Source organism: Pelecanus crispus, chromosome 4, assembly GCF_030463565.1.
Source record: "Pelecanus crispus isolate bPelCri1 chromosome 4, bPelCri1.pri, whole genome shotgun sequence".
Taxonomy (NCBI): Eukaryota; Metazoa; Chordata; class Aves; order Pelecaniformes; family Pelecanidae; genus Pelecanus; species Pelecanus crispus.
In genome coordinates this window covers 20,296,947-20,310,903 of record NC_134646.1, presented here as the reverse complement: position 1 = coordinate 20,310,903, position 13,957 = coordinate 20,296,947, and the positions used below count along the sequence as shown (strand labels likewise).

The window sequence follows — 13,957 nt, the reverse complement described above, 5'->3', positions numbered from 1 at the left end:
AACCTATAGACCTTACTTCTCTGTTTTATATTTCAGTTAAAGGTTTCTTCTTCCTGTATGTTACATAAAGAAACTGTCTCAGTTCCACTTTTAAACAAATATTATGTTTATTACTCTCATGTTATGATATTTACTTTACCTACATAACAGCATGAGGACTATTATCATGAATAAATGAGACACATGATACCTTTTCTCCCTCAAAGAGCTCTTGTTCTGTTCTTAGGAAAGAAGACATTTCCAACATCTCTTGCCTCCACATGTAGACTATCCTGTTTATTGCAGATAATCTCAATACCTCCTTGATGACATATTAGCTTCTCTGTTTTCCTGTCTGAAAATGCTGTGCTTGAGACTTTGTTTTCATTTACATAGCTGCCCTTTTTTGAAGTTGCTATACATTCTTATCCTTCATTGAAATGATCTGTGAATAAATCCCAAATCTGCTATTTTTCATATCTCGCCTAATGTTTATGTGATGCTGCCCGTATGCATGCCACTGTTTTTATCCCAAAATATTTAAATTGTTTGTGAACAGAATGGATTCCTAGACATGTACTTTAGAATAGCTTTAGCATTGCCACCTGGGTGGCTCTGAAATAAAATTTCAGAACACTTGTGCTGGTTGTTCTCTAGGACTGCATTGGCTTGAGCTGCGTGGTCTCCAGTCTAATTCCTTCCATATTGTTTGCATTAGAAATAATTCTGAATGGGAGAGAGAGCTACTTATCAATGTCCAAGTCCCATTCTTATGCCAGATTGTTGCTGCTTTCTGTTCTTCCCCTTAATTTTTCAATTATTATGTTATTTCATAAAAAAATAACCAAGTATTCTTTGGCCAAAAGGATTTGCTTGCAGATCTCTGGAAGATGCTATCTTAGAAGAATTATTGCTGTTTAGGGGCAATGGTTCAGGACTTAATCTCGTGCATTTTTTCTTCACCTATAAATGACTTCATTTTGGAATCTTTTGAATACCTGTGTGATCTCATATTGGTTCCTGCTTGGCAACAGTGTTGTTCCATTCCATGGGAACAAATCTGGTAGCAAAATTTGCCATAGATTATTACCTGATGTTTTCTGTTAACCGGTTTCAAAATTTGTCTTAGATTTTACTGTACCTGTAGTTATTGCTTGTTATCTGACATATGCCATCCATTAAAAGAGAGATTTCTTAGAAAATGGAACGATCAGATGTTAAAAATATTCCTTTTAAGCATTTCTCTATGTTGACAGAATTTTACAACAGTGATAGATTTTGTGGGGTTTTATTCACTGTAATTCACACTGCTTTCCTTATTGGTTTTATTTTCACAGGATTTATGTTTCACTGGGGTGTCTCTGCCTCTAGGACCACCCACGAGGGTCTCAGTTTTGAATGATCATTCATTTTTCTGTGCATGCCAACCTGTGTGTTACCTTTTATTAATGTGATGCTGTTTTCTACAATGCTTATGAAGAGACCTTGGTTTGCGGTTCTCAGTCCGAGGTCCTGTCCAGGATAGAAACTGCTGCTGTTTTGTCATAGCCCTGTACAAACTATCTATGACCAGTTGTTAAATACAATCTGTTCAAATGAATTTCAAGTTTCATAGTTTGTCATAAGGAAAAAAAAAAAAAATCACCCATCTCTTATTTTACCTGTGAGTGCTAAGCATCCATGATGATGGAGAAGCGCTTCTGGAGAGCTCTGTGACCTTGGCAAACAACACTTCAAAGAAGGTGTCACCTTCACCACACGTGACACTTCATGGCAAAATCAAGGCTGTCAGGTTGTGCATCTTTTCTGGTATTCTTTTCTCTTGCTCAACCCTGTGTGTATAGATGTTGTATCTAAACTCTTTGGTGATCTGCCACAGGGGTTTTTTAGCAGTCACAGGGTTTGGTTTTCTGCTTAGAGGTTGATGGTGCACATCTGTTGTTTCACAAAAGAAGCGTGCAGCTCTGCTTTGTACGCAAGCACAGATATTTCCTCTAGTCAGCAACATCTATCCATTTATAGCTGATTAATTATGGCAGCTGAACACAGCTTCTGCAGCAATCTTTGTTAATGTCAGTGAGAAGTAGTGGTTAGAGAAGAAAGAGGCATTTCATTTCTTCTTTTTCTTTTCCAAACCAAACTAAAGCTTTTTCTAGCTTGCTGTTGTACATATCTGCAAGCTGTTCAGTCATCTGTGTGCAGCCAAGTAATCTTGACTCCTGCTGCATGGCATCCTTACAGTCCAGCTGTTCAGAAACAGCTCAGATGAGAGTTTCTTTGATGCATACTATGTGTGGAGTTTTCCAAAAGGCTCTGCAAAGAGTCCAAGAACGAATGGGCACAGAGGCACCTCTTCTTCCCTAACCATAGTTGAGTTCATGCCCAGCCTGCTGTGGAGTCCCTGGGCAATACAGGGTGAAATCCAAGGCCTTTGATACTTTCTTCTCTAGCTAAAGAGACTTCAGGCCTCTAGTGACAGCACACTGGTGTACTTTGGCTTGCACTACAAAAATAAATATATAAATGGTATCAATCTAGGTGGGAGCAAAACACAAAGGAATTTTTATATTCACCTGTTATGAAGATCTAACCCATTTAACAAATTGTTTAACCTCACACCATTAATTTTTACAGCCTCCATTGCTTCTGTTATTCATATATTGCTAATTCTATCATTGCCTTGTATGCTGCTCCACAACTACTGCTCCAGACCTTGTGATTCTGGGAACAGATGCGGAATCAAGCCTTGCTCCTGCCAAGCTTTCTAAAAAGAGCTCATCCCAAGGTCTTAACTGTGCTGGCACTAGCTCTGCAGAGGCAGGGACAGAGATAGCAGGATTTATTCAAGTGTGAGCTCCAGCCCGTTCCCTTTGCTTTCTAGAAGTGGCATACAAACCAATCCATGTTGTTTTGGAAAAGTGAGAATACATCAGCCTCAACTTATGTTTTGTTTTTTTTCCTAGTGAAAAGCATTTCCTCCCTGGATATTAGAACAGTATTTAACAAATCCAGTAATCTCCTGACGCTTACCTGACCACATGAAAAAAAACTGTCTTTTGTGGGGGTTTGGGTTTTGGGTCTGTTTGTTTCTTAGTTAGTTTTTTGGGGGTTTTGTTTGTTTGTCTTTTGAAAAAGGTCCATGTGGATATTTTCTGTTTGGTTTGGGGTTTTTTTTCTGTAATTTTTATTATATTCAATTAATGTTAAATTTAATGCAAAAATATTTTGAGAATCCATTTGTAAAATGTAAAAGCCAAGAACCACTGAAACAACAAGGTATTATTTTAATATATACAAGAAAAATATAATTCATTCCTTCTCTTCCACATCCAGAAATAAATCCTATTCTTTGTTATTGTTGCCAATGCAATTGCTTACAAATCAATCTGATTTGGGGAGAAAATGGCTACCTAAAACTGAAGCTAGATGCTGCCACCCATAGGCTTGATCCACACTCTGCTTTGATTTAATGCTAGTTTAACCATACTTTTTCTGAAACCTGTTCAAACTAAACCATTTAACTTTCAGTTGGGATGTGCTGTATGAAGGATTTATAAGAAAGTCTATAATACTGCAGCTGCATCCACATAGAAGATTAATGATTAACTCAGTCATTTTCTAAGGCATTTGAGTTAGGCAGCAAAGTCATTTTTAGGCCAACCTTTGCACCAAGACTGAAATCAGGTGCCCAGGAGGACCCAGGTATGGCAGCTGCTCTGTCTGCTCCATTGCTGTGACTATACTTATGTTAAAAATCTCTCTTCCTCCTTTTAGAAACTGGTTAAAAAAAACCCAAAACAAACAAGTTAGCAGAAAATGGTCAGTCAGCCTGGAGGGGATTATCTAGGTTGATAACAATGTATTAAGCTTTGTGGTTCTCATTAAAATTAATGAGGATCGTAGGAAAATAAATTAATTCCTGAAACTGTTATGGTATTCTCAGCTCAGGTCTGTGCCTTGAATCAATGAAAATGTGTCATAAGGGCTCATTTCCTTATATCAGGGAATTAGATGGGAAAGCTTCACTTCTCCCAGTGCGAATTGCTGGCCTGGCCTCTCAGCAGAGCTCCATTCACCTATGTTCTGCACAGGCTTTAGAGGTTATAGATCCTGCCTGTGTGGAGGGATTTATTAATGTCATTATAATGCTGAATATTTGTTACCCTTGGCTCTTGCGTTCCTGCTGAGAGCCATATTTTATAGCTGTGGGTTCTGCTAGCTCACAAATAAAGGTCAACAGTTGAATGCTGTGCAGTTTCTGGCATCCTGCGGTGTGTGAAGTGCAGAGTTTGGGTGCTCTCTCTTGATTGTCCACAATAGCAAAATAGGAGTTTGGTAACAAATTAGATTCTTCTGGGCTCTCTCCCTGGAAAATGTCTTCGTTTCCAGAACGTCTTAATCTAGGAAATAATTACTGCTGCTTTTCTTGTTGCCTATTAGCCAATTATGCCTGCTTAAGACATAGCTGAAATAAATTAGACGAGACATAAGCCAAAGATTTTGTGGTTGTGTGAACTGAGGACAGGAATGTGCATCTGATCACTTGTACTTTTTGATTCTGTAATTTGTGTTTGGGAATTGAAGTAGTGAAGGAATCTATCCTCTTATCTCTAGCTAGGGGAGAAATACCCATGTTTTTCTATGGAAGATGTAACAAGAGTGTTTACACTTGGCAGGAGCAGTTCTACCCAAAACCTGTGCTTTGTGTAAGCCCCTCCCTGAAACTTTTAGAAAGAAACGTACTTGCAGGATATTCTTGTCCAGCTTGGTTTACCTGCTTTCCTTCCACCTGACAGAGAAGCAGTGGGTCTGTTGCTGTGTTTCAGAGTACAGCTCAGCCAAATGCCTCCCCTACTGCTACCATAAAAGCCAAGAGACAGCTGTGTAGTGGAGCTGACAGCCCCTGTAAGTCTCCTGTAAACTCCTACCCCCCCCCCCCCCGCCCCAGGGTTTCCTTGTCTTTGCCAGCTTTCTCTGCTTTCCCCTGGTAGGAAATGCATGCTGCAGGGCTGGCTGGGAGGCTGAGCAGGCTCAGCTGGAGGAGTGGAGCGAGCTTACCACATCCCGTTGGTCAATGGTGAGGCTTACATGCATTGTTTTGTAGCGTTCAGCTCCCTAATATCACAATCAGCAGAAACATGGAGTCCCCACAGAGATTGCATTGATTTTTGATTGAATCTATCTTAAGCTTCAGGACTGACTGGAAGGGACCGTGAAGGGTTGCTATGCTGAATAACAGAACAGCTGCATTGGTTTTGGACTCAGACTTATGTGGTTGTCTTACCTTGCTGATGTGGCAAAACTTCAGGTACCCCTGCTGAGGCCTGGCACTCACTTTAACTCATGATCCACGTTTCAGGTTCCGCCTTGGCACCTTCTCAGGTATGAGACTTGACAATCCAGGACTTCACCTAATTCCCTTGTCTTTAGCCCTGATACAAATGTCACTCTGCAGGAACTTCTCTTGTTTTCAGTGGACATGTCCAGTTCAGCTATCATATAATTTTCCTGATCCATATTACATCACTAAGCTATTACTTTCTCAGTTTTATCTGTAGCATGCAAATAGCTTAATGGATTGATGGCATTAAGAATTCTGAGATCAAATTCTCAACTTCTTAGTGAATCAGAAAACAAGTTGGTAAACATGCATTTAATAGTAGGATGTTTTGAAAGGGACGCAATGGCCGAGTGCCCAAGATGAAAGTTAGACGAAATATCTATGAGTGAAAAAAGTATTGTAGATCTTGTTTCCATCTTCATTAGATACTCTTACCTTGGATGCTGAAGCTTCTTGGTAGAAGGAAGGAGGAGAGAGTCCTCTGCCTTGCTTGGCTGCTGTATTTGGCAGCTAACGTCAGAAGAGACAATGAACACTCTTGGAAACTCTAGTTGCCTTTGTCTCGGTAAATTCCAGGATCTGCTACTTCTGTGACATTGTCATCAACTGAAAAATACAAGTTTTTAGAAAAAAAAAAAGAAAAAGAAGAAACCTTTCTGGTCAAAGTCACGTAAAAATATGTATACTGGAATTTGGAACATGAATCAAAAATTCTGGCAGGGAGATTTACTTAAAAATTAGAGTTACTCTGGGAAGTTTGTATACCAGCAAGTATGATGTCTAAAGGGTGACTTAAAAATTAATATAGTAAAGTTACTACTAATTAATCAGGATTGGTATTTGTCTGGTACACTGACAGTACTTTCTCTGCCAGTGCAAACAATCTGTGTGTGGAGTTTCTGGGCTCAGTATAAGCACAATGGCATTGTTGACCCGTGTTCTGTTTCAACTGCAACTATGCCTCGTTTAAAAAAAGAAAAGGGAGAAGTATATTGATTTCTTATACCTAAAGAGTTGCATTCCAGAAGTGTTAATCCCTTTAATATTCAAATGTGTTTCATGTATTTTTACATGTACAGGATGGATAACAAAGAGGGAGAAGATAATTTATCTTTACTTAAATAATTACTCCTAATTATTTACAATATAACAGACAATCAACTAAATAGCTTTGTTTCTCTCCTGCAGCCTCCTCCTCAGATATATGATAAACAGCTGGATGAAAGGGAACATACAATTGAGGAATGGAAAGGTAATCACAGTTTAGAATTATATGGGAAGGGGTATTTCAGTGGCAAAATGGCCATGTCCCGCCACCAAGTGCATCTGTGTAAAACGAAAAGAATTCCTTTGATGTAAAGAATTGACACTAGCCCTATGAACTGGTGCTTTGGTAGCAAAAATGTAAGAAATGTCCTGAGGACTATCATTATCTACACAGGTAAATGTTAACACAGGAGGTGCAGATTCCAGTGCTTCATTGAAATCTAAGGATATCACTTGGAGAACAGAATACTGTTCAGCAGGACGATACATCAGAATTTCACCCACAGAAAAAAGCACCGTATTATTGTGCTGCTTCATTTCTAGATAGTGCAGCATTAAACAATTCATGTGTTCTAGTTTAACCCTATGTGTCTCAATTTAGCTCCAAAAAGAGATGATAGGAGAGGAGGGGAATGGAAGAGAGAGTTCTTGGGCAAATAGAGCTGTCAGACTCATGAAGACAAGGTAGGGCAGACCTAGGGAGCTCACGGGAGGGCTCCGACACTGTTTTGTGATAGTTGTTTTCTCCTGATCACAGGCACTGGTTCCTCTTTGTAACTGTTGTAATTATCTCTTCCAGAACTCATCTACAAAGAAGTAATGAATTCTGAAGAAAAGACTAAAAATGGCGTAGTAAAAGGACAGCCTTCTCCTTCAGGTACTCAGCCCCATTGAATAACTTTGATGTGTTTTCTGTACCGACAAGAAGAGAATGGAGATAGCTGAAGCACTCAGGCTATACTTGCAGTTATGTAGACCAATTAAGAAGTTTTTATGAAATCCAGTGCTTCTAATGGGTTGACCTTGATTAATTGTGCTCCAGTGTCATGTTAATAGTTAAAAATTGGTCTGCTTGCTGTTTGAGATATAGTTGTCCTGGTATTTTCTATGGAAAGATCTGTGGTTACAGACTATATTCCTGTGGGTGGGGAGGCTTATCTCACACTATTATTATTATACTGCTTATGGATGGATAACTGAACTAATACTCTGCTAGTTGATGTAAGCAAAATTGGTGATGTTAGCACGTATCCATCTGTTGGACACGTGACACTGCCCACCCCCCTCCCCATGTAAACATCTGGTACCTAGTCTGGTAGTTTATCCTTTCAGAAGTCTGATAACATTAGAACAGCTTGCTGACAAACTTGGTTGACACTTTGACGAGAAGGAAAATGTGTCTTCAAACACAGATTCTTAAAGTCCTTTCACAAAAAAAAATCACAAGTAAATTTTACCTGAGGAAAATTCACATCAGCAGTCTTTTCACAGAAATGCAAACTGTGACTGCCAGTACACAGAAATACATATTTGTGAAGGTACGCTTTCACTGGCAGACGTGGAGTGCCCACAGTTTGAGCACAGTGTTCCAGCAGCATTTATGGATAAATACTAGTTAAAACTACCTTACGCAGAGCCTTTCCTCAAAGTAAAATAATTTTAATTCAGTATTCCCTGCATATTTTTAGAGGTTTGGTGGTTTTTTTTTTTTTTTTGCATTCTCATTTCTCGCTTGCTGAGCTAACAATGTTAGAACAAGAATGCATCATTAATAACTAACAGGACAAGGGGAAACATGGCAACAATGGACGAAGTTAATAGAGTGCTGGATGGTAATATAAGAGTGCTAGCACTGCACCTGGATTTTGACATCGATGAAGTAAGATATTGAAAACAATCCATTGTGTTCTTGCCGAGCAGCAAACAAAATATAGGACTTGTAGATTTAATTTAACAAACTACTGTACCATCACTGAAAAGAAATCTGGGGCCCTGCCAAGTATCTGATAAATCCTCATGCTGAAATCTCTCTCCCCCATAGAATGGTGGTTGCAGTCTGATTTATGATCAAGAAACATTGTAGTTGCTGGTTTCAGGAATTAACTACCCAGGGATTTCTTTATGTATTCCATGTTCTGTTTTTCCTATGTGGAAAGTTTTTATTGTTTATGTAAAACATTTCCGAACATGCAGAATTGCCACTTCTTACCTATCTTTCTTTTGCTGTTCCCCTTTGGCTGTTTTTGGATTGTTAGGCACCAACAAGTATAGCAACTATTTAAAAATTGCTCTGAGATGAGGCTGTTTTATGAAACAGTAGGTTTCCTGGTTTTCATCACTTCGTGTGCCTGACTTAATTTTTTTCAACTGAATCAAATACTGAAAGAATGAGGTCACTACAAGTCACCAGTTCTGAGCATAAGGGAAATGAGGAGGACTGCACACACATTGCTCATCAGTAGGTGTTCTTGGCAAGAATTCAGAAGGCTAAGATCTGGTGCTCTACCAATAATCATAGCAAGCAAGCTGAAGATGAGTTTCTGTGATTACTTGATCAGAGCTTTTGGGGAGACAGCTGAACTTGACAACACCAAGGATAATCATTGCCCCATTGATAGTGCAGGCTACTTAGAGTGCCTGTGTATCAGGGTGTCTGTCACTTAGTGCTTCCTCTTGTCCTGTGAAGAATTAGTTAATACAACATACAAGCTTGAAATGTGGGGCTTGGGGGGAACCTCAAGTTCCCCTCATGCTCCTGCCCAACGAACAAAATCGACTGTGTCTAAAACTGTTCCCAACAGATACTTCTGCTGCCTGTTCCAAAAACCCTCTGTAGGCTACCTTGTTTATTTTCAAAAAGCTTTTTGTATTGTCTTGTCTAAATCTTTTTTTGCTGCAGTTTAACTGTTATTTCTTCTCCCGTCTCCAGAGAACATGGAGAACTGTTTCCTCCATCTTTCTTTCTGGCAGCTTTTAGCTCACGTAAATTCCATTATTGCATCCCTGATCAGTCTTCCTTCCTTTGAACTTCACTACCTATATCTTTCAAACTTACTGCTTTTCTCTACACTTTATCTAGTTGACTTCTTTCATAGAGCACAGTGTCCAAACCTATCTGCTTAAGGCACTAGTAGTGCTGAATTGAGTGGAAAGATTTGTGTGTATGTGTGTATATATGTATTACATCAGTATGTAAGCAACATGTGCAAACAACATATGCATGTCCCCATGCACACATAAACATTGAAATTAATCTTAGATTGTTTTTCTATTCTTTCTATGTTACAGAATTGCAAAACGGTTCTGTTTTACTTATAAATTCAGATGCCATACCCCTTACCAACATGCTCACTATTCAAAGGGTCTATGCTATATCATTACTCAGCTGGGAGAATAGAAGTCATTAGAACAAAATATTTTCTCAGAGGAACTCAGTCACAACAATACATGTGAGAAATAGCCACTAAATTTAATCAACCTTCAGGATTGTTGACTAATTCACACCCTTATAACATGAAGATATATACCTTTTATACACCTATATCCTTTCTAAAACACACACACACACACATATATGTGGCTATCACACATGCATATGTGCATCTTCCATTGAGGTCTCCTGCTGGGTTCCACAGTTGATGTATTATTTATTTTAAATTACTTGCTTTACCAAGAAGTGCAATAGAGCTTTTCACTAGCAGTCTCATGATTCTTCTGCTCTGTCATTTCTGAAGCAGAGAAGCAAAGGATATAAATGGTTTTATGCAAAGATATGGGAGGAATTTACCAATACTGTTTTCTGTTTGGTTAATGCATTAAAAAAAGTGTTTCTGACTGGTATTATCAAACAGCAGATATTTCCATTAAATAAAAAATTTCATACAAGGCTGTAGATTATTTAGAATTAAACTTGAGTTCTGTCCAAAGTAAATAACCTTGCTGCTATTTGCATATTTCCTCTGCTCTGACACTGCATACTATCTAACCTCCTCTCACACTCTCCCCTGGTCTTCACTACCCAGCTGTAGTTTCATACCTAACATTTTCAACTGTCTTGTCATTTCTGGATACTGAATATAGTAAATAGTGCTGAGCTTAGTGCAGCTTATTCTTAGCAGTTCCCTTTCTTGCTGCAAATTGCTCTTTTATTCTTCCCTTCCTGCCTTTTAGTTGCTGGCTGATTTGGTCAGTTTTGTTGCTATCACCCAGGAACTACTGGATACCTTTACTAGCCCTCTTCTGTCATGTGCAGAGCCTAAAATAAGCAGCTGATGGACTTGCCAAGCATTGCAACATTGGGCATCAAGAGTTACTAATTATACAATTTATAAGAAGCTGAGCAAATCCCCAAGACAGACACAAGGCTTTTTTTGGAAACAGCAAAAGCTGCAGTTCTCCTTTTAGTGTGTTCCCCCCCCCCCCAATCTGTACCACTTCACAGCTGAAGTCTTAAAGGCACTTCCATAGGTGCTAATTAAATAAGGCTTCACAGGAGCCGTCTGAGGAAGGAATCCCTAAGCTGATGTGCGGCTTGAAAGAGTAGCTGTCAAGTCAATGCCAGAGCCAGGAACAGATCCCAGGAGCTGTTTCTCACCTGCTCTAACCTTTTACTCTTTTCCTTGACCCTGCAGCCAGTGAGAAGCTTCCTGCCAAACAGCAAATTCATAAATGGGGCTCTCTTTCTCTTTTGAATGCACCTCTGTCATTTCTGCACTGTTTCACCTGGCACCCATCCCTTCAGGAACAAGCTGTTGTAGCACCAGGCAGGTGCTGAGCATAGCAAATGAAGCATTACTTATTGACTTGGACAGCTTTTGGTTAGGTTTCTGAGTGTTGTTGCATAAGTGCTGCTTTGTGCTTCTGAATTCTTTAATTCTGTCATTTAGGTTTGGTGTGGTTTCATTTGGTTTTGTGGGTATTTCGTGAGTCTGGGTGCTTTGGGGCTGCAACAGTAACTATCAGGTCTGTGTGTCATGTCACATGGAATTGTGCTGAAAGCTAGGAATAACCATAAAAATGGCACTTTCCAGAAACTCATGGGCTGAGTTGATACTTGCTGAAATGAACGTAGCAGGGTTTATTGAATTCAGTGGTGCTGAATCAGACAGAGTGTAACAAAATCTTCACCTGTACAATTTCTGCAGCTATTTGTTCAGTTATTTTGCCTAGCTAAGTTGATAGTACATTCATCAAAGCAAGCTGCACAGCAACAGTTTGATCAAAACTTGACTGAACCTACTGGAATTCTTTCCATTTGATTCCTGGGACTGTATCCATGACTTAATGGCAGGCTTCTGTCCAGCACTCTAAACATTTAGAAAGGTGATATATTGTTTAGTCATTAATTAATTATTAATTTTAATTTAATTAATAATTAAATTCAGTCGTGTTTTGACTCTATCTAAATGCATTTGTCTTGACTGATTAGTATTTTCATAAAATGCCACATGGCTTAATAACATGTAAACTTGAAGGAACAGTATTGTACTGAGTGATTACTGATCAATATGAATGAGGTACATATAAATAACTCTTAGAAAAACAAATCTTCTGTCAGAAAAGATGGATGATTGCTGTGTGCAGTCACCAATGAGACATCGTTGAGATTGTTCTGTCTTTTTGCAGCATTTACAAAATTAACTATTTTATCTTCCAAATGTATCAGGAGAGTAAACTAATTTAAGGGTTCTTCTGATGCCAGAATATATTTGTACTACTACAACAGCAGAAAGCAGTTCCCATCTGGAACTCTGAACGTGAGCGTATCTGTCTCTGGTTTGTGCATATTTATAGCGGATGTGTATAAGGGGAAGAAAAAGTTGAGGAAAATGGAAAAGTGGTTGGAGGTATGGTATGGTGGCTTGTTTTCTCAATGTAACATTTTTATTGCAAACTGGAAAGTGACAGAAATCCTCTCCTTTTGCCCACAGCATCATATATTTTGCCCAGGCTGTACAGATGGCTATTAATTTCTGTATTAAGAATATATGAGTTTTCTAATTTTACTAGGTGTGTTTTATTAGGTGTGTTCTCTTGCTTTTCAAGGCAATAGATGTTAATTTCTGTCCATTTTGAGGAAATTAAAATCTGTAAAAGTGAATTGAGAAAAATTTTGGCAATAAGAATGAAATGGCATCTATCTGCAGAATAAAGATCTGTCATTTGCTACTCGGAGAACTTAAGCATGAACTGAGGTTAATGAGGTTAATGGGCAGAGTGACAGTTCAGCATAGATGCACGATAAATACATTGTTCATGTGGCTCTGTATTTGTCACAGTTATCTGCATTTATAGGACAGATGATTTTTGATAATATTAAGGGATGTGATAAATGTTCAGTCATGTCAATGATAATCTCATGAAGGTACATTCGTCGTTTCATAAAGTCAAAGTGATTTTTTGGATAATACCTGGTACTATTGTCATTTTACAGAGGACACGTAAACTTGGATGCACAAAAATAGTCACAACTGAAATCCTGGGCTTAGTGACCTAGTCCTTAACTAAGAGGAAGAAACCAACCTTGCCTCCTCCACAGCCATCTTCTCTGCACTGCCACTAGCTGGCAGCCATTCGACTGAACTACCTGCAAGAAAACTGGGATTTTATGAGAGAGTATGGAGGATTGGGTTGGTTTTTTAACCATCTTGTTGGTGCCTGTGTGATCCTAGCAGGCAGAATCTGATTGTTGGGTGTTTTGTAACTCTAAGAAGGCTAGAAAGAAGCAGAGTGATAGACACAACATGAGCTATACCTCTTCAAAACAGACTGTTAAGGGAGAGAATTTCCTGGTAAAATAATTAATACTATCCAATGCCTAAAGTTTGTACAGCCCATTTTCTGCTAATGTTTGCCATTGTTTGAAATGGTCTGTGTACTTATATGCCTGTTGCCACAGCGTAAGCATCCTTCGCTTTTTAAATTGTCAGAAGTTCTGGGGTTTCGGGTTTAATCACATTGGTGTTCGTTTTCGTAGCACAGGTGCAGCAGTGAACAGCAGTGAAAGCCTCCCTCCATCCTCATCTGTCAATGACATCTCATCCATGTCCACGGATCAAACACTGGCGTCTGACACGGACAGCAGCCTGGAAGCTTCTGCAGGACCCCTTGGTTGTTGCAGGTGACTAGCCGCCTGCCTGCGAAACCCAGCGTTCTTCAGAGGATGATGTAGTTTAGGAGGAAAAATTAACAGGAGTTAAGAGATGAAAAGGAAGAGAAATAAAATACAAAGATTTAAATGAAACAAAAAAAAATCTTTTCAGCCTGCTTCTCCTACAGAGTTATGTAATGCAGCTAAGCTCAAATGTATATTTAACTTATAGTTGCTCTGCTTTGGTCTTCTTCCAATGATGCTTACTGGGGGGGGAAGGAACTGAAAAATCCTTTTTTTTTACCCCCTCCCCATAAGATGTAAAATTAATGGCTGCAAAACCAGCAACCTGCAACTGTCCTTTTCACACTGGCATGACAAGGTGTGCAGTAGCCACTCTCAAACATACGAGTGTGTATCTACCTTCACTCTCTGTTCTGTCATCTTCTGCCCAGTGAGGCAGATAGGGATATACATGCATTTTTCTTCATATATGAATA

The 13,957-nt window shown here is 39.1% G+C and overlaps 1 protein-coding gene across 6 annotated transcripts in view; it reads left to right on the top strand.

Moving 5' to 3' along the window:
- MAPK10 (mitogen-activated protein kinase 10) overlaps positions 1-13,957 on the top strand; it is a 182,780-nt gene that overhangs the window by 155,561 nt on the left and 13,262 nt on the right. For 4 of the 6 annotated variants that reach the window (XM_075708695.1, XM_075708698.1, XM_075708697.1 and 1 more), the window contains 3 exons: positions 6,509-6,572; positions 7,167-7,244; positions 13,349-13,491. In XM_075708695.1, coding sequence (XP_075564810.1) covers positions 6,509-6,572; positions 7,167-7,244; positions 13,349-13,491 — 285 coding nt within the window. Of the gene's footprint in view, positions 1-6,508; positions 6,573-7,166; positions 7,245-13,348; positions 13,492-13,957 lie in introns of those variants that run through there. The other 2 variants (XM_075708696.1, XM_075708699.1) reach the window with 2 other exon arrangements.